Raw genomic sequence first — 19322 nt, 5'->3', positions numbered from 1 at the left:
TCACACTTCTTTATCATTCAGCACTTCAATCGGACAGTTTGATGCACCCGCCAGAGTTCACGAAACAGCTGAAGGATGTGGTCGCCGCCGACGGAGAACCACTGCAGCTGAACTGCCACGTAAATGGAGACCCGCTGCCACAGATTGTTTGGACGAGGGATGGCAAGAAGCTTAGCTCGTCCGACGTGATCGACATCAAGTACAAATCGGGCATTGCAAGCTTGCGCATTAACGAGCTCTTCCCGGAGGATTCGGGAGTGTACGTGTGCACGGCCAAGAACTCGATGGGAGAAGCGTCTACCCAGTGCACGCTGAGCGTGAAGAGTAAGTAGCTGGGAGGAGGGTTATAGACAACGGAAGGTCGCTAACTGATTGCGTTCGTTTCATACCGACAGAGGGTCCCACGTCCACGTCGCGTCCGGAGGGTAAGGGTATCCCGATCAAACCACCGGTGATCAAGAAGCACGCCGATTCCGGCTACTACAAGGACGGTTCGGAGGTGTTCATCTCCTGCAGCATCAGCTGTACCGATCCGTTCAACGTGATCTGGCTGCACGACAACCGCGAGATTAAAAACTCGGCCGACTTTGAGTATCTGAACGACGGTGACATCCACACGCTGCACATTGCGGAAATCTTCCCAGAAGATGCCGGCACGTACACGTGCGAAGCGTTCAACAAGGGTGGGGAAAGCTTCAGCTCGTGCACGATCACCGTCCTGGCGCAGGATGACCAGAAGGACAAACCAACCTTCGCCAAATTCCCGGCTTCGTTAAGCGTCCTCGACGGAGCCAAGGCTGTGTTCTCCTGCGAAACCTTCGAAGCACCGTCGAAGCTTCAGTGGTATAAGGACGGTGAGCCGATCAACGAATCGTCCAACCGGTACCGGTTCGTGAAGAAGGACAACAAGTACACGTTCACCGTGGCCAAATGTTCGTTCGAGGACATTGGCCAGTATCAGGTGCGGGTCGTGACGCGCACCGGCGATGCGCTCGCATCGTTCTCGCTCAACGTCAGCGCCTAATCGGTTGCATCCCGCTGGATGCAGTATGTTAAACTGTAATTATAATGCATAGCGTGTAAGCGTAGGCTAGAGAGTCGAATTGTTTTATTTTTTTTCTCTCCTTTTTTTGTATACAAACATACATATTTTGGGCCGGGAAATTGCATAGCGGGCAAACACATACACATCGTGCAAAAGTCGATATATTTATACATGCATATATTTTTACGTTATGGTATGTTTTTTTTTTCTATGTGTAAAAGCAAGTTGTTAAGTTTTATTTTTGTAAAGTATTATTATTGAACTAAACGAATGGTATTTTGCAAATTTGCATTGTCTGTTGATGGTTGTATCTCTACATGATGACACCGGCATTACACACGTCCACCGTCAGCTTGCTTTAAAGCTGTACATTTTTGATAAACCATTTCCGTTCAACAGATGTTGAATGTAACGGTCGCGCCATGATCAGACCACACTAGAACCGTCTGGTTGATGGAGAAACCAATGGCGCCCTGCCAGCGTGCGGCTGTGGTGTGATTGTTGGCACCGACTGACTTTGTCAAATTACCTTTTGAAGACCACCGTGGCCCGCAGTCGCCAAACTTTTGCCAACCCTATTGATGCCCATCAATCCGCTTTGCCCTTTACGTAGCAGCAGCAGCAGCAGCAGCCAAACAACGTACCAGCTATTAATTATCAAACTTCTGCCCTGGTACGGAGCAACCCATTAAGCTAGAACCGTTACGACCATCCGATCGACCAGCGTTGATGGAAGTTTTGGCAAAGGCTCATCGTTTATGGTTTCGTACCGATTGGTGAGTGCTACAAAATGGGTGGAATGGGAGCAGACAAATGGGCAAGAAAAGTGGTGGTGAAGGGATAATTTTTGGTTGTTCGTTTTTTTTACGGCCAAGCTGGTTTACAGATTGCCCTTTCCCATTACGTTCACTGCATTGGTGTGGATGTTGGATGTTCTTCTAGCCGTTGGGTGGTGAAACAACCCCAATTCTTGAACCCCCAACCCGGGCCCAGCGATCGTCGTGCGTAGCATCCTTTTGCCGAGTGGCATAGCATAAATCCGGCTCCTTCTGTTATCGTTTGCGGCTGACAGCATTCAACCATGTGCATTTTACATAAACTATTGGCTGTTGTCGAACGAGACAAAACTTTCGGGACGGATTGTAGCACCGTGCCTTCTTGTCCGGGACGAAGGAAGCGAGCATAAAAGATCTAAACCTCCAACCGGAATACAACGGACTGGTTCTGCACACGCGGGTTCTGGTATTGAAACATCATTGTCAAGCTCCGTACCGAGTAGGGGTGGGAGGGGGGTGGATGGGGTGGAAAGGATACAATCGGCTTAAGGTTTGTTGTTTTATTTTACCCTGTTCTGTCCGGTTCTGGCATTGCCAATTTAAAGCCACGTACGGTGACCCCACCCATTGGGGACAAGTTTCAAAGTTATCGCTCGTGACAAACGCATTAGCAACAAAAAAAAAGAATCGTCTCTCCGGGTTCCTTCACGTCTGGGGATGCTGGGCTGTTGCGTTCTTTGATGACAGGCAGGTATGGACAAGGAAACTTCCAGGAAAGGATTTGTAGCTAAGCGGAAGAATCTCCATGGTGCGGTGTGATAGTGAGCAACGGTGGGCGGAGAAGACAAGCCAAAATATATGTACATGTTGATTTTAAGTCCCATCGTTCAGTTACCCTGGAGGACAATACGGTTGAGGGATTAATAACATGCTATAGATCAGCTGCAACGCTGCAACTGGACCGGTGTACCGGTCCACCCGACCCTTACAAAAGATGCGATGCGGGAACCCACAAAAAGTTCACCACTAATCCACCAACGAAAGGACGATATTAATTATGTCCTGTCAGTGTTTGAAGTGAGCAGTGAGCACGAGCAACAAAAAAAAAACGGCAACGACAAAATGGTCAGCTTGGGTCAGCTTTTGACAGCGCAGTGTTGGACGGTGTGCGGTACAAATCATCATAAGCAAGAAATGTGGTTTGGTTCAAGCAAACAAAAAAAAACAAAGCGAAACATTTCAAACCTTTAACCACACATGATAAGGTAACGACGGAAATCACGATTTCTTAATGCTTTCTTGTGCGATGTGTGCCAAACCGACGCGAATACTCAAAAATCGCACCGCACAACCTGCAGCCCCAACGTGCACAAGGGGGCGTGGGGCGTTATGACGGTTTTGGTTGCGTTCGCATTTTGGCATTTGCGTGCGGACTTGCATTAAAACCCTCGAGTGGAGTCTGCGAAAACGCGCTAAATTACAGGGGCACCCATGCGGCGCAACAACAACGCACCGATCGGAAGAGCGTTCTGGGAAGATGCGTTTTGTGCGAAATGATGATGATTGCTTCCTCCGCGTACATGGTGTGGAGAAACATTCAGTTCCTTCGTCTGCCTGTGTCCATTGCGGCTGGAAGTGGGCAGTTATTATGCACTTCAGCGCTCGGTTGTGCGCTGGCTGGCACCAAATGAGCTGTTAAGCGTTTGTACATCATAAACGCATTTCGAATGTTTACGTGAGACGAAACGCAAGGTTTAAATTGATAAAAAATGACCATTTAAGCGCGCACGAATAATGGGTGCCAGATTCCGTGCGCACTGATGACGCGTGTTTTGAATCGAGCATGGTTGGATGAGCATTTTCGGGGAGCTGTTCGGTGGGATCCATGTGGTTTTCTAAATGTTAGCTTAATCGTTGACTGGTGACGCAACGTAGTATAGAGATATCGGACCTTAAACGAGAACAACCGTTTTTTGATAGTTTCGTGCATATTGTATTTGGATAGGATTGGATTTACTGAAGAATAGTTGGTGGGTATTCGATTAAGCCTTCAATATTTTTTCCCGAGAAGTTACTGTTTCTAAAGATTTCCGAGATGTCAGCATTGGACATTATAGGTCACTAAGCGAACAGCTTCAAGCGAACCATGGCCGGATCTCATTTGAACAACCATTTTATTATGTATGATCGACTCTACGCAGCGATCTTTGAGCTAATTCAGGAGTTCTGAATTATAAGAACATTCGTTGCCTAGGCTCAAAAACACTACAATTCCGCAAACAATAGGAAACGTTTATAACTTCTATTACATAACATTTTGGATCAATCCACATCAATTCTTCGTGCGTGTTGTCTTGGTATCAGAAAAGTCGAATATCGTTGCTACAACGGGAACAAAGTGATATATCAACAAGAAGGTGCAGCTTTTTTGAACAACCCACTATTTTCAATGGATCTTGCAGAAGATTCTCGATCGTACCATTCAACCATGCGCTCCAATCAATCCCGAATAAACGCCAATGCATATCTTAAGATCAGTTTTTTTGAAGGTGGGCTGGTAGCGTAGTGCCACCATCAACAAACCAATTCCAGCGGTACATAATCCATCAACCTGTTCTACGATACGCTACGCAAGATACTGAAGCCGGCTCATGCTAGATAGAGACGTAGAACTTTCAGCACGACGGTATACCGGGAGACAGCGGTTGTACATTTTGATTAAGAATTACAGGTTCTCGCGCAACTGTCAATCATCAGCCCATAGATTTGGGGTAGGCCGGGGCGGTATTCTGGTGCTGTAGCTCGGTAAAGAAGAATAAGAACCGATCGAATCTTAACGATGAAACCGCGTAGGAAGAACCAAAACGCACAAGACACAAACCGAACACAGCGACACGCCACCCGAGTGTGTTTGAAATCGAAAGTTCGTCGAACCCGAAACTAATCCCTGCCAACATGTGCTGTGTGGAACTATCGGAAAGAAGCGGCTAGTGGCGCATTTAGTCTGATCGTATAGCCCGCGGCTAAACCGTATTATGCCATGGCCCGAAAACGAGCAAGGCCACGATCCATCAGCCGTCAATCTACATTTGCATATTTCGGTGGTACGATCGGTACAAGGGTTAAAGCAATTGATGGTGGACATGGAACAGGCGGGACCGGCTTCCACTGTTATGAGCAATGCTTCGCATGAATGTAACCGTTCTCAGGCATGGGGGAAGATGTTCAAACAGTAGCACCGGAAAAACAACGAAACGTGTTCGTGTCCAAGCAGACTGCAGCACGCATGCATTTGGAATGCATAAGAGTGAAGCGGTTCACGACAAAACTTAAACGCATTTGGAAACTTCTGCTGCAGATAATCTCAGGCACGATACGTACGTGAACAATTTCCAACGCAAGTGCGTGTAAATGCAATATGACAGCCATTTCCTGTTCCCTTTGTTTCAATTCAGCGTTAGTTTTTCTTGTTGTTATGCTTCAAAAAAAAAGTTTATAAAGGTGAATAACACCTGCAGACCCATGGAAATTCCTTCCTTCATTGCGCTTTCGTGCGCGGAATGGTACCATCAAACAGAACCGTTGCTTTACACAATTCTTCGAATTCCAGCGATCCAGCACAAACAATATCTTTATTGCTAAATGTGCATAAATTTGTGCGTCTAATGGGACGTGGTGGTGAAGACGTTCTGCACCAATATTCAGCAACAATGCGCAACGTATCGCGAATCGGATCGAACGGTGTAAGGCGACGGCAATGCATAAATCATAAGGTGGCATTCATACACATTGCAGGGAACCGCAACCGAGCCGCACCGTGAGCTTTTTAATCCGCATGGCATGTGCGCTGCTAAGGGTCCGTGCCAAATTCGACGCTTAAATTTGACCGCTGCATGAATCATCTACTTACCGCTTTGTGCCATTTGCGGTTCATTACGTACGATGGATGACATTTAAACCGGGAAGAAGGCTTAAAGGTTTCGTACGGGTAAATATATTTCGTGTCATTTTGTATCGGACAACCCTATTGCTCGTATGTGCAAGTTTATGCGGCCGTTGGCTCACCGAGATGACGGTACGGGGACCAGGTATATAATATTGTTCCCAAAAAAAAGTATTTTAAAATTCCTTAACACCGGTAAATTGGAGCACACTTTACTGCCGGTTTCCACATGTTCTTGCACTTTATGCAATTCCCCACACTATGAACTGGGCGAGATCGGACCAACTGCAAGAAGCGCACCAACCATCCACAAGAAATTGCCCAGTGCACAATTAATCTACCGGTCAGTTACATAATTTTCTCAGCAAAAACGGGTAACTATCACGGCAAAGCTCACATCCGGCCAGTGGCTGGGTGATCATTTCGACCATTTATTTACTGCCCCGTAAGTCGTCACGTGGGCTCCCAACTGATGGATGCATGAAACCCGTGCCTATGTGCCTGCGCACCGCGAAGGCAGCAACTTGCTGCTAAATAATTAGAAACGCATGCAATCATTATTCTACCGCAGATGATCCCGTTCTATGGATGGGTTAATTATTGCAGCGCGTACTTAATGGCGTCGTTTCGTAACAGTGCCCAACAGCACCAAACGCGGCAGGTGAGGAAGATGAACATGCTGCAGACCCATGGCCCCTGGTGGGTTAGTTCGTTGACAGTTCGTCTTGCTGGTCTTGGGCTGACTTGTAAATTCTTATTATAACAGCGTAATAAGAAGGTATAAAAATGATTAAGCTGTTTTTTTACTACTTTGAATACTCAGACATTTCGAACTTCAAATTCAAGTTCGAAAAGTATCCTGCATGTACTGTACTTTTTTAAGCTTTTTCGATTGTTATTGTTTGTTTTAGTAATTTGACAATAAAATATCTTTCAAGTGCTACTCAAATATTTTAAACCATTCGATACATTGATAACAAATGCAGGAATTATGGAAGCACACACCTAAAATACAGCTTCTGTCAAAAAGTGAACAATACTAACCACTGACAGCATCGTTACAGCATAATTAATATATTGAATGAAAGTCACGTTTCGATAGAAGCACTTAAACTCAGCATTTTAACGTCTCCATCCATACGACTGTGCTATGCTTTTCGAATCCGAATCGAATATATGGACGAGGATACCAACCGACCGATGTCAGTCAGTACCGAACGAGGATAAACGTACAAGAAAACAGATTATTTGGCACTTTTGCTCTTCAAAATCTTTACCCAAACCACCATCGGTTGGGAAACAAAAATAGACGATAGTTGAATCGGAGGCGCCAAGAATTTTAATATAATTTAAAACGAAAACAAAAACTTACACGCCACGGAACGAGATCATTCCAGCAATGATCGCTTAAGAATTCTCCGCTCCGGAGCAAAAAAAAAAGGTACGTCGTCTAATGAAAGCTAATTAACTTTCCATGTCGATTTGCCAGTTCACTCAACAAGCTGCCATTAAACCGACCACTTTTACCGTCGCGAGAACAAACTGCACGATCTCGTACCACATATCCTCGCTTTCATCTCGCAATCGGTTGCTACTGGCGCGCTTCCAATAGCCCGTTCTTCGTTTTGTACCGGCCGTGTGCAGTGTTTGCTCAAGTTAATCGCTATGCAAATAGTGGCACAACCACCAAGCTAAGTGTTGCTTTGTTGCCGTGTTTCGGGTGCATTTTTTCCTTCCCATCAGGGAGCCGCGTCGTTCAGGTTGGCCGTGGAAGCAGTGGCTTGTTTACTGCATCCTCTTTGCTCTCCCTCTTTCCATCGCATCGAGGGTTGTACCAGCCCAAGGTAACTCATCACCTGGACGGCCGAGAAGACCAATAAGTTATTAATTCGCCTCTTGCAGTACCAACCTGCAGCTTAATGATTTAATAAGCTTCTACATAACGGTGGGGACTTTTTCTCGTCTACTTCGGTGCGTCTATTCGTCATCATCGCCGATGGTGGAGTTGTTGTCACGCGAGTGACAGTTCGTTGAACCGCCAACTATTCCCTGTACGATCATCAAACGGGCGAAGACGGATTATACACTCAGAAGAACAGAAGGAGGTCTCCGGCTCGGTGCTCGGTCGTTCCATACTGTGGTTAAGCAGGCAACCACGCTACCTTCTACCCCGGTTGGCTTTCGGTTTCCACGCGGCAAAACGAAATTCCGTTGCGAGTTGATTGAGATTTTAACCGCATCATTTCGTTATCGATTAACGTAAATGACCACGCGCCTACCCACATGTGTGTGCGGCGCGCGCGAATGTAATGCAGGCGGCAGAAGCGGGAAACGGCCGGGTTCGGAAATGTCGGAAACGAACCCATGGTCCTTTGGCTGGCGGTGTATGACGATGATGATGTTGGCGGGTTGTGTGGTTTTCGGATCGGAATGTAATTAAATACGGTCAGCCTTCTTAACGCTTGTCACGTAGTTATGGTGGTAATCGTCAGGACTTTGGCGTGCGTCGTTGAATACATCCCTGCAGGGGGGGGTCGCTCGGGACGGTGGACAAGGTATGTGAAAGACCGTGCGCACTGATTGTGAATTGTGAACGGATTGGAAAGAACGTCAATCGGCATGATGAATGTCCACCGTTTCGGTTCGCCGTTTGGAGGAGGGCTAGGTAAGTTATGCCTAGTTATGCTGCCAAAGGAGAATGATTTGCCTTATGATTCCGTTATGAGTCTGGTCGGGACAAACATAACTTTGTGTGCGACGAAATGGATTTACTTTCGCGATGGTTTCTAATAAGGTATATTTAAAACTCGATTATTTGCATAAATTTGATAATTTTGATTTGAACAAACAACGGATGCTAATTATTGTTAAATAGAAAAACTATATTCAAGTAAAAACATTAAGCACTACTCTCAATCAAAACGAGGCACACATTGAAAAGCCATCGCTTCTATGAGCCTGCTAGAAAGTTTGCCATGCTGACGTTTGTAGAATATTAAAATTATTTTTGCTCAGGAAGTTATTGATAAACATTTATTCTTATAAAACAGCCTCCAACGAACCTCTAGTTTCTAGAACTAGAACGTTTTATAAGTATATGAGTAGTCAGCTTCTAAACTCGATTATAATAGGATATATTTGGAAAGCGATCCAGCCAATAATAGCTGGCGTGTTGTCCAAAACAACCGATCGTTATCGATATCGATTGTGCTAAGTGGAAATAGTTATAGTTATGAACTGTATGAACTCTATCAAGGGTAACTGCAGTTATCTACCTTGAATTTGATGGCGGCACCGATCCTCAACTCAGCCGGACCAATTCCACTCAGTACTTAGTCAGGATGTACTCACGACTGTCTATACAGCTACGGGTAATTTAGATGAAAAAAGCCATTTATAGACTTGTTGAGATTGTAGAGTCACTAAAAACAAAAAAAAAAGATCAGTTATCTACGATCTTAATTCTCCAGACCTACTTGATAAAGTATACATTATTTGAATAAATTTTTTTAAATGTATAATTTGTTGTACTATTTGAGACTCACGAGCGTTCAAGGGGATATTTAAGCGACAACCCAAGGTAAGATGATGTACGCATACAATCTCAGAAACATCAGGAAGTCCTGTTTCGGAAGGTAGTTCTCTGACACCACACCACCATGAAGTGAAGTGTAAGGCCAAATGCATAGAACACTGTGCCAATGAAACTGGGCCTTAACGACTAATGTTTTTTACTTGGAAATTGAAAATACAGATTAGATATTGAATATATTTCAAATAATTTCATCTGTCTTAAACCTGTATTGGGGTATGAGGTGGGTAAATACATTGACTATTGGTGTGCTTATATCAACGACCAATTAGGTAGGTTACTCCACCTAAAAAAATGTCTTACAAGAATTGCTATCAACATACAGTAGTATAAGTCAAAAGTTCTTTTATATCCAATCTAAAAGAACTTTAAACCCATTGCATCCATCATACACAACCGAAGTTCCATAGTAACTAAAAAATAGTTCCAAAGCTTATCAGTGTATGTGACAGAGAGGCGAACGTCAGGCTTCAGCCACAAAACCTCTATAAAATGACAAAAAAGTGTATGTAGCAGTTGATGTTGCATTATGATGATTGTTATTTGTTTTGAATAATGTGGAACCAAAATTAAATAAATTAAATGCTTTTCATCCGCTTCATCTATTAAACAAATATAGTGTACAGAACGCGATATTTCCACTCCACACTCATTTTTAGTCCATGCTAAAAGAGAAAACTAGCAAGCACAAACTGTAGTGTCGCGGGAACGCGCATCAGTTCACTAGAAGCAAACGCATCCAATCCAGCCAACTCGGAACATGAGAATGGCAGTGCATGTGTAAATTTGATGCAAATTTAAATTGCATTTCGACCATGCCACGTTCGGACACTGGCCAGGACACAGCGACCGAACGTTACCGAACGTTCCACGGTGACGCGGACGGATTTCACCTGATAGGCGGTGGACGAACACTCCTGCTAAACACCTGCAAAAGGGTCCCTACCGGTGTGGTGTCACTGCCACACGTACGCTTAAATAATTTGTCGTTTGAAAAGCTGTTTATTTGTTCGTACGCTCGCTGGGACTTATCGTTTCGGTACCGGATTCGGGTGGTGGTTGGATGCATTTATTGGATTTTTTTTTGCTGTTATTGCGCGTTACTCCTAAATGAGAAGTTTTTAAGCGAGGAAGCTTACGGGTGAAGATACCCCAAGCAACAGGATTGTGCGATATATGTGCGCTAGCGTTGTTCAATCCACTCTTCGCACCCACCGGTCGTCGGGTTCATTGTTATGGTCCATAGTATTTTTTGTTTGTAGCTGTTGATTGTAACTCCCACTAAACGTATTTCCCTGGTAAAAGAGTGGACAGATCCCGTGATCGATCTTGCACGGTACGAGGCGTATATGGAACGTCACCCGGCATCGTTGAATCCCAACAGAGAAAGGGTGAGTTAAAGAGAAATTGCAAAAAATGAAAACGAAAACACACTGGAAATGAAAATTCCAAAAACAAAAGCGATAGAACAGTGCCCTGTAACTGACAGGTCTGCTTAAACGAAAGGACTCGACCCGTCTACCTGTACGATGAATGTCGCCCGAAATGGATCACGATTGGTTTTATCCCGAAACACGTACACGTCAACGAGAGCAGCTGTTGCTGGGACTGAGTGTGTGAGAATGGAAATGAAACAGTATCTTTGTTTTAATTTGTTTTGGGGTGTTATACCATAAGAGTTTTGTGTGGAGAGTGTAAGTTAAAAGTCCTTCAAACATTGCTAAGAACAATGAGAAAGTTTGTAGAGTTCGGAGTCTGCTAAGTGAAACAAGTGGAGCTATATTAAGAACAATCCGCTTCGGTTTTCATGTTTCTGATAGATTAAGGATACTACAGAGATCGGAAAAGTTTATAAGTGGAACATGACCATCTTTAGGACTGTTTGGGATTTAAAGAATTCAGAAAGTATTTTGGATGCAGAGGAAGTCTAGTAGTCTCAGTAAAATCGACGATCTGCATTGTCCAAATATTTCGAAATCAATACTTTACTTGATAAACTCGAAGAGTCGTCACGAGTATCGGACGGGAATTCGGAAAAGTTCATAAGTGGAACAGTCTCAGTAAAATCGACGATATGCATTGCATTGTCTAAGGACTTCGATTTCAATACTTTACTTGATAAACTCGAAGAGTCCTCACGAGAGTCAGATGAGAATTCGGAAAGGTTCATAAGTCGAACATGACCATGTTTAGAATTATTTGGAATTTGAAGAATTCAGAGAGTATTCTGAATGCAGAGGAAATCTAGTAGTCTCAGTCGACGATTTGCATTGTCCATCTACTTCGATTTCTCTACTTTACTTGTTAAACTCAAAGGATCCTCACGAGTGTTCTTCTAATTCCAAGATAAATATGAAGCTAACCTCAAACTTCCTCGATATTTGATAACCCCATTCTTTGTATTCGGAAAGTGTTCGATAATACATTAATTTGCATACGCATCTAATACCTTGGTCGCATTTCAGAACCCCACTTTTGCCCTTGTTTGCCCTTCTAGGTAGAAAATCAACAAATGCAAACGAATTAAAACAAAACATGGTAGGTAGCGAACGATCATTGTAGCGGTATTTTCTCGCGAGACCCTATTACGTTTACCGCTCAATTCTTGCAATTCCCGACAAAGCGAAGAAGCCAAGTGAAACTGATGCAACGGTCGTGTGCTGCCAGCGGTATTTAATTACGGTCCAACAAGGGGCGAGAGTATTTTCCAAACCACCCCATTGCCGTACGCTTATACTATACATTTTTTTTACCACTCGTTGGAACCACTCGCGCCCCAAAGAACAAGAAATAAACATCCGGACAAATTTCTTCGCGTCGTGTGGCGGCGATGCTGCGTGCGGGTTAGGTTTCAATTGAACCGGTTCTGTTTCTGTGCGCTAGTGCCACTTGTGCCGATCGGCGGGGATTTTGCCCGTTTGGATCGTGGATCAACCCCGCCCGCTAGAACATGGTCACGGGCACGGGAGGGCGAAAGTTGACACTGATGGGAAATAAATTGTAGTCTTTAGAACAACAAAAAGTCCACCATTAATCATGGATAGACAAGGTGTGCGTTTAAGCCACTCAAAAGGGCGAGGGGTGGACTGGCCGACTTGCCGTGTGTCCCGTTTTCTTCGGGCTATTCTTGGCTACATCGAGAGTGCAACCGTTCGAGCCGTCGCTCGGATCCGGCCGACACGAGTGTCGCTTCCGTTACCGTGCCGCCCCTTACGTGCAATCTCTGATGCACGCAGGGTGCGAATCAGTCGTGAAACTTCCAGCGTTGTACTACCTACCCCTATCGATAGTGTAGTTGTCGAATGCATTCACAACTGGAATGGATGTGGTGTAAAGATTATCGCAAATTTGCACACCACACCACCTGCCGGAGCTGGCTAGGAGGTTGATGATTAATTTTCACCACAGGTTGATCGTGTGAACATCAGGGCACGGTGGCGTGAAGGAAATTGCCCGTGCACGTCCGAACGGGATATGGTCGGGTCAGGATGTACCCCGAGTGGCCGGAAATAATTTATCTGCCATCTGTACGCGGAGCGAACTATCATCACCATTGTCACCGAATGAAGCAGAACGGTTTTTAATGAATGTTCAATCAATTTGATTGGGCAATTAGTGAATTATGTGCAGGGGTTGAAACAATCGTTTCAGTTAATTAAAGATGTCGAAAACCCGAAAATAGCGCTCAAGTGTTTTTCTGGCAGAATTTGCGTTGTCTAAGCTCCTTTGCCCAAGAAAAGATCATTATTCCGACTGTTGGCAATTTATTTGACAGCACGAGCAGATTAAAACACTGCTACTGGCTCTTATAATTTCCATCACCCAAATTGCCTATTTGTTACTGACTAAGCTGTTGGAACAGCACCGAAGCAGCAAATTTAAAATGGACGTGAGAGTGAAACACAATTCCGAAGGAAGAACCCTAAAACCAAATGAAAGAGGGCAATTGTAAGTGTGTGATGGAAGTAACATCCACATGAACACATGAATGAGCAAAAGAATCCACCCGGATGTATGCGTTCTGCATAATAACTACGCAGTGAATTGGGCAGCAGTATTAGGCAAAGAATTATCCAATGGTTGCGTAATTTGTCCAAGAGATTTAGTGGCACGGAATGAACAATTTTAGCGTTACGATTTTTTTATTTTTGAATTCCTGTCTCAATTTCTCCGCAGCAAGTGGAACTGTATTACGACAGTCAGTCAATAAAATTGTGCACAGCGGTATAGGCAAATTTTTTTTGTCCAAAATTTTAGCAAACTTTCGCCTTCACCCGAATCGACCCCATCTCTATTCGGTGGTGAATAATGTCCACTCGTCTATCATGGGACTCACATTGAAAAATTGCAGCTGGTGTACAAATCGGTTGAGATTTTGGACTTGGTGGATAGAAAATAGTAACAAAAACCGAGTAGCATTTCGCTTCCCGTTTGTTTTTTGTTTTTTTTGTATTGCTTAAGTAGATCATTTCGGTTGTTTTAGTTTAGTGGTTGCAATGACTTTCCCCCAACAATCACTACATAATAAGCTTCCGGGGAAGCTGTGGTTACGGAAATGTTTTAGCCGCATACAATCGCAGATAGGCAGCTAGATTTATACGAATTTTATGTTTATCAATGTTGATTTTAGCAAACCGAGACAGGGCGTCTCGTGCGACACGAACGAATGGCCGGCACGTTGTACCGCTTCAAAAGCTCGGGCCCAGATCGGGCTTACGAAACGTGATAAATCAGAGGTCAAGGGGTGTGTGATTTTTGTTTTCCCTTCGCTGGGTTTGTTCGGATAGCTTGGAATAAATATTTAAAATCCAACCCTTGCCGGCTAGCGATTCACTTGTCCGAAAATTCTATTTCTCCAGGCACCAAAGGATACGGCTGGAAAGAATGGCAATGGAGACGATTTTCCTGTGCCCATTTCCACCCCTTAATCGGGGGGCATAAATGAAGCGTAAAGATATATAGTTTGTTTGCTAATGAGTTGAAAAATGGGTCGTTTGTGGATCATTGGCTAGATGGTGGTGCGTTTTGCAAAAACCCTTCAATCCCTTCCCCTTCCCCATCTCTGGACTACCCTTCCTGGGTCTTGTTGGATTTGGTTTGGCAATTTCAGGATTGTTGACGAAGAGAATTTTGTGAAAGCCCCCGAGCGGTGGTAAAATGAGAATGGGGGAAAAAGCGCCCATTTGCTGAAAAGTAGCAGTCGCACCATTATATTCACGAGTGAAGATGGGCTTTCATCCATTTTGTTAACCGTTGAAAGGGTAACGGGGGGAGGTTTAAGGCGTTGGGAAGGAGTGGGGCAAGAAAGTCATATCTGTCGGATATGACTATTTGAATGAAGTAAAAACAATAACATTTACCTCTGCCTGCTGTTGGCGGGTTCTGTGCATGTGTCGGTAAAATTTTCGTACGTACTGGCGGCACAGGTACGCAATACCTGTGCGGCAGTCGTTGTTCGGCCCATATTGTGCAAAATGGATCCTTTTGTCTTACCTTCCCGTAACGGTTCGTTGTCTCGTGTTTTCCATTCATTTATTTCTGCAAAATCCTGCTTTATATTATAAACCCATCCAACCGTTGCGAACTGGAAGCGAAATACTTTATCCGTTACAGAGCCGGAGGCTGTTACAAAGGGAAGACTTTTATTTCGAACTATTTCAGCTTCACTAGCGTTCTATAGATTCGAGACAGATGCACACACGCCCGGGAACGTTGGGGAACGCGGCTCGAAGGGAACTAATCCTTTAATAGAAAAGCCACAAATTGTAAGAAAAATTATGCCACATTGACAAACGGTGCTTTCGATATTTTCCAGGTGTGGAAGTATTTTACCAACACCCCCAGCATCTCGCTTTGCATCAAGCAAAGTGCTCGTCTTAAGCCGCCTGACGCACGGTGGGCATGTGGGAGAATTAAAATTTTTGCTTGCGTTCCTTTGCTGTACAAAGTGATGTACGCTTCCTTTTAATCATGTAATGGAGCCAAGTGGGTTGGCTGAAGGTTGTGGGTGGGCAGTGCCCGGAATTCACCAGAAAAGAGGATACACTTTTCAGCTTACTAATCAATCTGTTAAATGAAATTGCTGCTTCGATAGATTAGATAAATGATGAGATACCTTACAACAGGAAGCGTTGCAAGTAAAAGCCCTCTGGCACGTTGAGTAGCCAGTCGAACGGAAACAATGCATTAGCATCCCCAGACCCAGGACGAACGCACACCGACAAATCGTATGACGTTTACGTCGCACAGGACACAACCCACCCGTGGAGCAGTAAACAGAGCTCGTCTCCCACTGGTTGCGCTGCCCAGCACCTCACCGTGCGCAAGGGTGATGAAAAAACAAATTATAATCCCATCAATCATGCCCGCTCCGATCAAATGTTCACGACACATTCCAATTATCTTATCATGAGGTTGGGTTCGGTGCCCTCGTGCACTCGAACAAAGCCACGGAATAGTATGGTAATGGATGAATGACGCGACGCACCTCGACGGACCGGGCGTTCTGCCCAAAAGAGAATGCAAATTCTTTTTTGTGCTAAATGGAAGTGAAAATTGAAAGCGCAAACAAATAACAACTAAATTGAATGGCAAACATCCTGCGAATAAACGATTCGAGCTGTTTTAACAATCGAGGAAAAACGATCTAGCTGCAACGGAAAAATCGACCCAACGGTGTGGCGTTAACGTGTCTCATATGGCATCCGCTTTTGCTTTACCGAAACAGGCGTCCGGTTTGCTGTTAGTCCGAAGCCTTTAGTTTATCGAATTTTAAATTCAATATTTGTATCAAATCGATTACCTCCCCTAAACTATCGGCCGGGGAGCGGGTTTATGTTTTTTTTTTGTGTTGCTCTTTCGATACCCTTTTGACCCGACAAACAATTTACATCACATGGCGATGTTGCCAACCAACCCCAACCGTACATGGTACAAACAACTTTAACCTTACACGTTTGCATCGAAAGCTCGCTTCGGAAGCGGAACCTTTGGTGCAGCCATCGTACGCCCCCTTCTTGCCTGCGATGTCCTTTGAGGGTGCTACCACTTTAAGAAAACCATCATAAATCAATTTCATCTTGCCGCACGTAACCATCACTCAAGCTGACGACGTGAAAAATCACCAAGCAGTAAGGGTGAAAATTTATGTTGCATGCGCGGCATGCTGTTTACCTTTTTGTCCACCCAACCCCCCAACCCTCCTGAGGCCGTCGTTGCCGTCATACCGTATCGTCGGGCTTATGAGGAACCGTTTCTAAGGATTAACGGTAAGCCGAAAACCAGTTGCCCGGATAGGTTTCGAGCAAAAACGAAAAAAAACACCCGAGCTACAGCATGACGGAAACCTGAGCAGCGAAAATATAGAGCAGCAGGGCAGTTTAGGCGAATCAAAATGGCCCAACCAGGATGGGGGAGGGTACAAAACGATTGGGTGAGGGAAATCTGTGTTACATACTACGCGGCGGTTGGATATTGCCACCATTATATCGAGACGCGTCCATCAGCAAAGTGGTAACGGTAGCGGATTCCGGAGTCCGGAGGTTTTTCTTCTGGACGGCTAGAACCGTGCCTTATTTTCGCCTGTTAGCAAACCCTGCAGTTCGATGGATAAGCAACTTAAAGCCAATCTCGTTGGGTTTGTTGCAAATCCATAATCACAACCGTATGTTTTGCTATCGCAATCGCTAATCTGAGCTGGTGGATTCGGTTTTTGCTGGACTCGTGCACAGTGAAGCAGTAATATTTTTATTCTTATTTTTGCCCAAGCAACCGAAAACAAAACTGGCAACGGCTGGAAGCTCCAAGAATCTGGGGTCTGTTACAGTTTTTGGCACTATGTTTTGCCCGCAGGCACGTGCTTGAGCGCGAGATCTCGAATCTGTGTTTTTTTTTGTTGCGGCTATCACTGGCTCAGATCGCATGATGTATTTTTTACCGATTTATTGCGTGCTTAGGTTGTACATTAAGTAACGATAGTTTGGTTTAGTCTAGTAGATTGAATAGGTGAACATATTTGTTGTAAGCTGTCATCTAACAAAATGAATAAATAAATGATATATTAATTCCCCATATTTTTCCCCCGAGATACGCGGTTCCTCTTATACGCGAATTTGTAGATACGCGGTTTTTGGAAATTTGACAGCTGAATTAGTTTATAGCACAAAATTTAAGCTGAAATGTGAACAATTGGTAGAAAATATAACAAAAACATTCATATACAATTTTTTTATAAATTTCTGTTCATATTTTCATTCAACAAGTCGCCTGCATTGCTGAATAAATAAAGAGCAGAGAAGGAAGTGGACTTCGTAACTTTGAAGTATAAACGATATTGCACCAAATTTCGCGGGGACCGTCTATATGCATTTGTTTACACTTATTACAGTTCGTGAGATAGAATTTTTCTCATGAGCTATTGGTCTACACAAGTGTCACTAGAACGCTTTAATGCTATTGCATGGTATGAAGCGTAGTGTATTCAGAGAATTTTTTTGGTATAACGAAGTATGGGTTAGGTGATTGTAAGGTTTTTTGCAGTTTTATTAGGGTTATAACCATTCGTTAAAGTCCAAACGATCTGAAGAACTCTGCAATGTACGATGTTGTGGACTTAATTCAATGAAATCAATCAGACTGTAAAGTGAGGTTGATTTTCTCTCGCTAAAACCTTGTGAAGTCTAGAAATGGGTCAGAGAGACGGTCTTAAAAACGTTCTGTAGATGGGCGCTTTAGTCTTTACAGGGTTTTACACTACATGATAAGATATAATAATAAGATTAAGGTTAAGGAGGAGTAGCTAGAATCAAAAGCACTATCGTTTGCATTACTATTTACGTTATTTAACATTATTTACGTCTTGAGATTGATACCGAACAATCCAATGTATATCCTATACTGATAGTGAAATGGTATGCAATTTTATATCCTTGCATTGTAAGCACGGATTGAAGGACAACAGATACTGCATGGAATGGTGCTATAAAAGCTTTGTACTTCCGTTATATCATGTCCGGTAAATCATTGTGAAGTTAAAAAAACACGATACATCACATTGGATTGTAGATTTGATTGCGTTCTCTACCAGCAAGCCAAAGATATCACCCAACCTCGTAGCTTTAATTTTCTCCAACCTAAAGCTGTCAAAGTTTTATTCCCGCATGCCATTTGCATTGACCCTACGCTCGGCACTTGTTCCGACCTGAAGTGGAGCAAGTGTTGGCATGGAATTCGGCAACCGGATCGGACCAGATAAAACAGAAATGAAGCAAAACCAAAAAAGAAAACATCATCATCACAAGCAGCGCTAAGCCACATGCCGGGGCGCACATAATCATAAGTCTCGTCTCGGTGCCGAAACCGGCAGCATTGGCGACCAGCATCCGACAACCTTTGCAATCCATCATTTATCTTCCCCTCCACCGACCACGGCCGGTAGAACTTTGAAGCGCAGATTAACGGTCGCCGGGTTCTCGGAAGTCCGGCCAAGATCTGAATTCTTTCAATGGAAGCAGGCACCAAACAAGAACAAAAAAAAAAACGTTAAAAAACAAGATCGCCTCGACAACGCAACTCGGGCGGGAGTGAGGAACTGTATGGAAACTGTTTTCGCAGCACGTTTTGTTTTTGTGTCCGTATGGTGCTCCCCTTACAGTGCTGGCACTTTCTTAAGAATGAAGATTTTTCACTCATTCGTTTTCGGTACACACCAAGAGCGCGGAGTGTGTAAAAGCGCCCGGAGATCATTCCCGTGGTGACGGCAACCGACAACCTCCTGTTCGGTCGTAGTTTTTCGAAGTCAGGCGCCCTAAATGGTGGGTGTTTCGCTGGGCATTCCACGAACGGGAGGGATTCATTCAAGGGAGACATAACATATTTCAAGGTTCGTTTAGTCAAACGTTTGAAAGCATAACTAAAGACAGTGTGACCGTGGCAGTCTGGGCTATCGATGTCTGCACGTCTTGATGC

At 44.2% G+C, this 19322-nt stretch overlaps 1 protein-coding gene across 1 annotated transcript in view; it reads left to right on the top strand.

Annotated features, from left to right (window-relative positions):
* LOC128717287 (twitchin) overlaps window positions 1-1024 on the top strand; it is a 31795-nt gene extending 30771 nt beyond the window's left edge. Inside the window, 2 exon segments of the mRNA XM_053811429.1 lie at window positions 22-324; window positions 396-1024. Of these exon segments, the coding sequence (XP_053667404.1) occupies window positions 22-324; window positions 396-1024 (932 nt within the window).
* The last annotated feature ends 18298 nt before the right edge of the window (window positions 1025-19322 follow it).

Source organism: Anopheles marshallii, chromosome 2 (genome assembly GCF_943734725.1).
Source record: "Anopheles marshallii chromosome 2, idAnoMarsDA_429_01, whole genome shotgun sequence".
Taxonomy (NCBI): Eukaryota; Metazoa; Arthropoda; class Insecta; order Diptera; family Culicidae; genus Anopheles; species Anopheles marshallii.
Note: the sequence above shows the minus strand (reverse complement) of the source record. Positions and strands in the feature narration are given on the sequence as shown.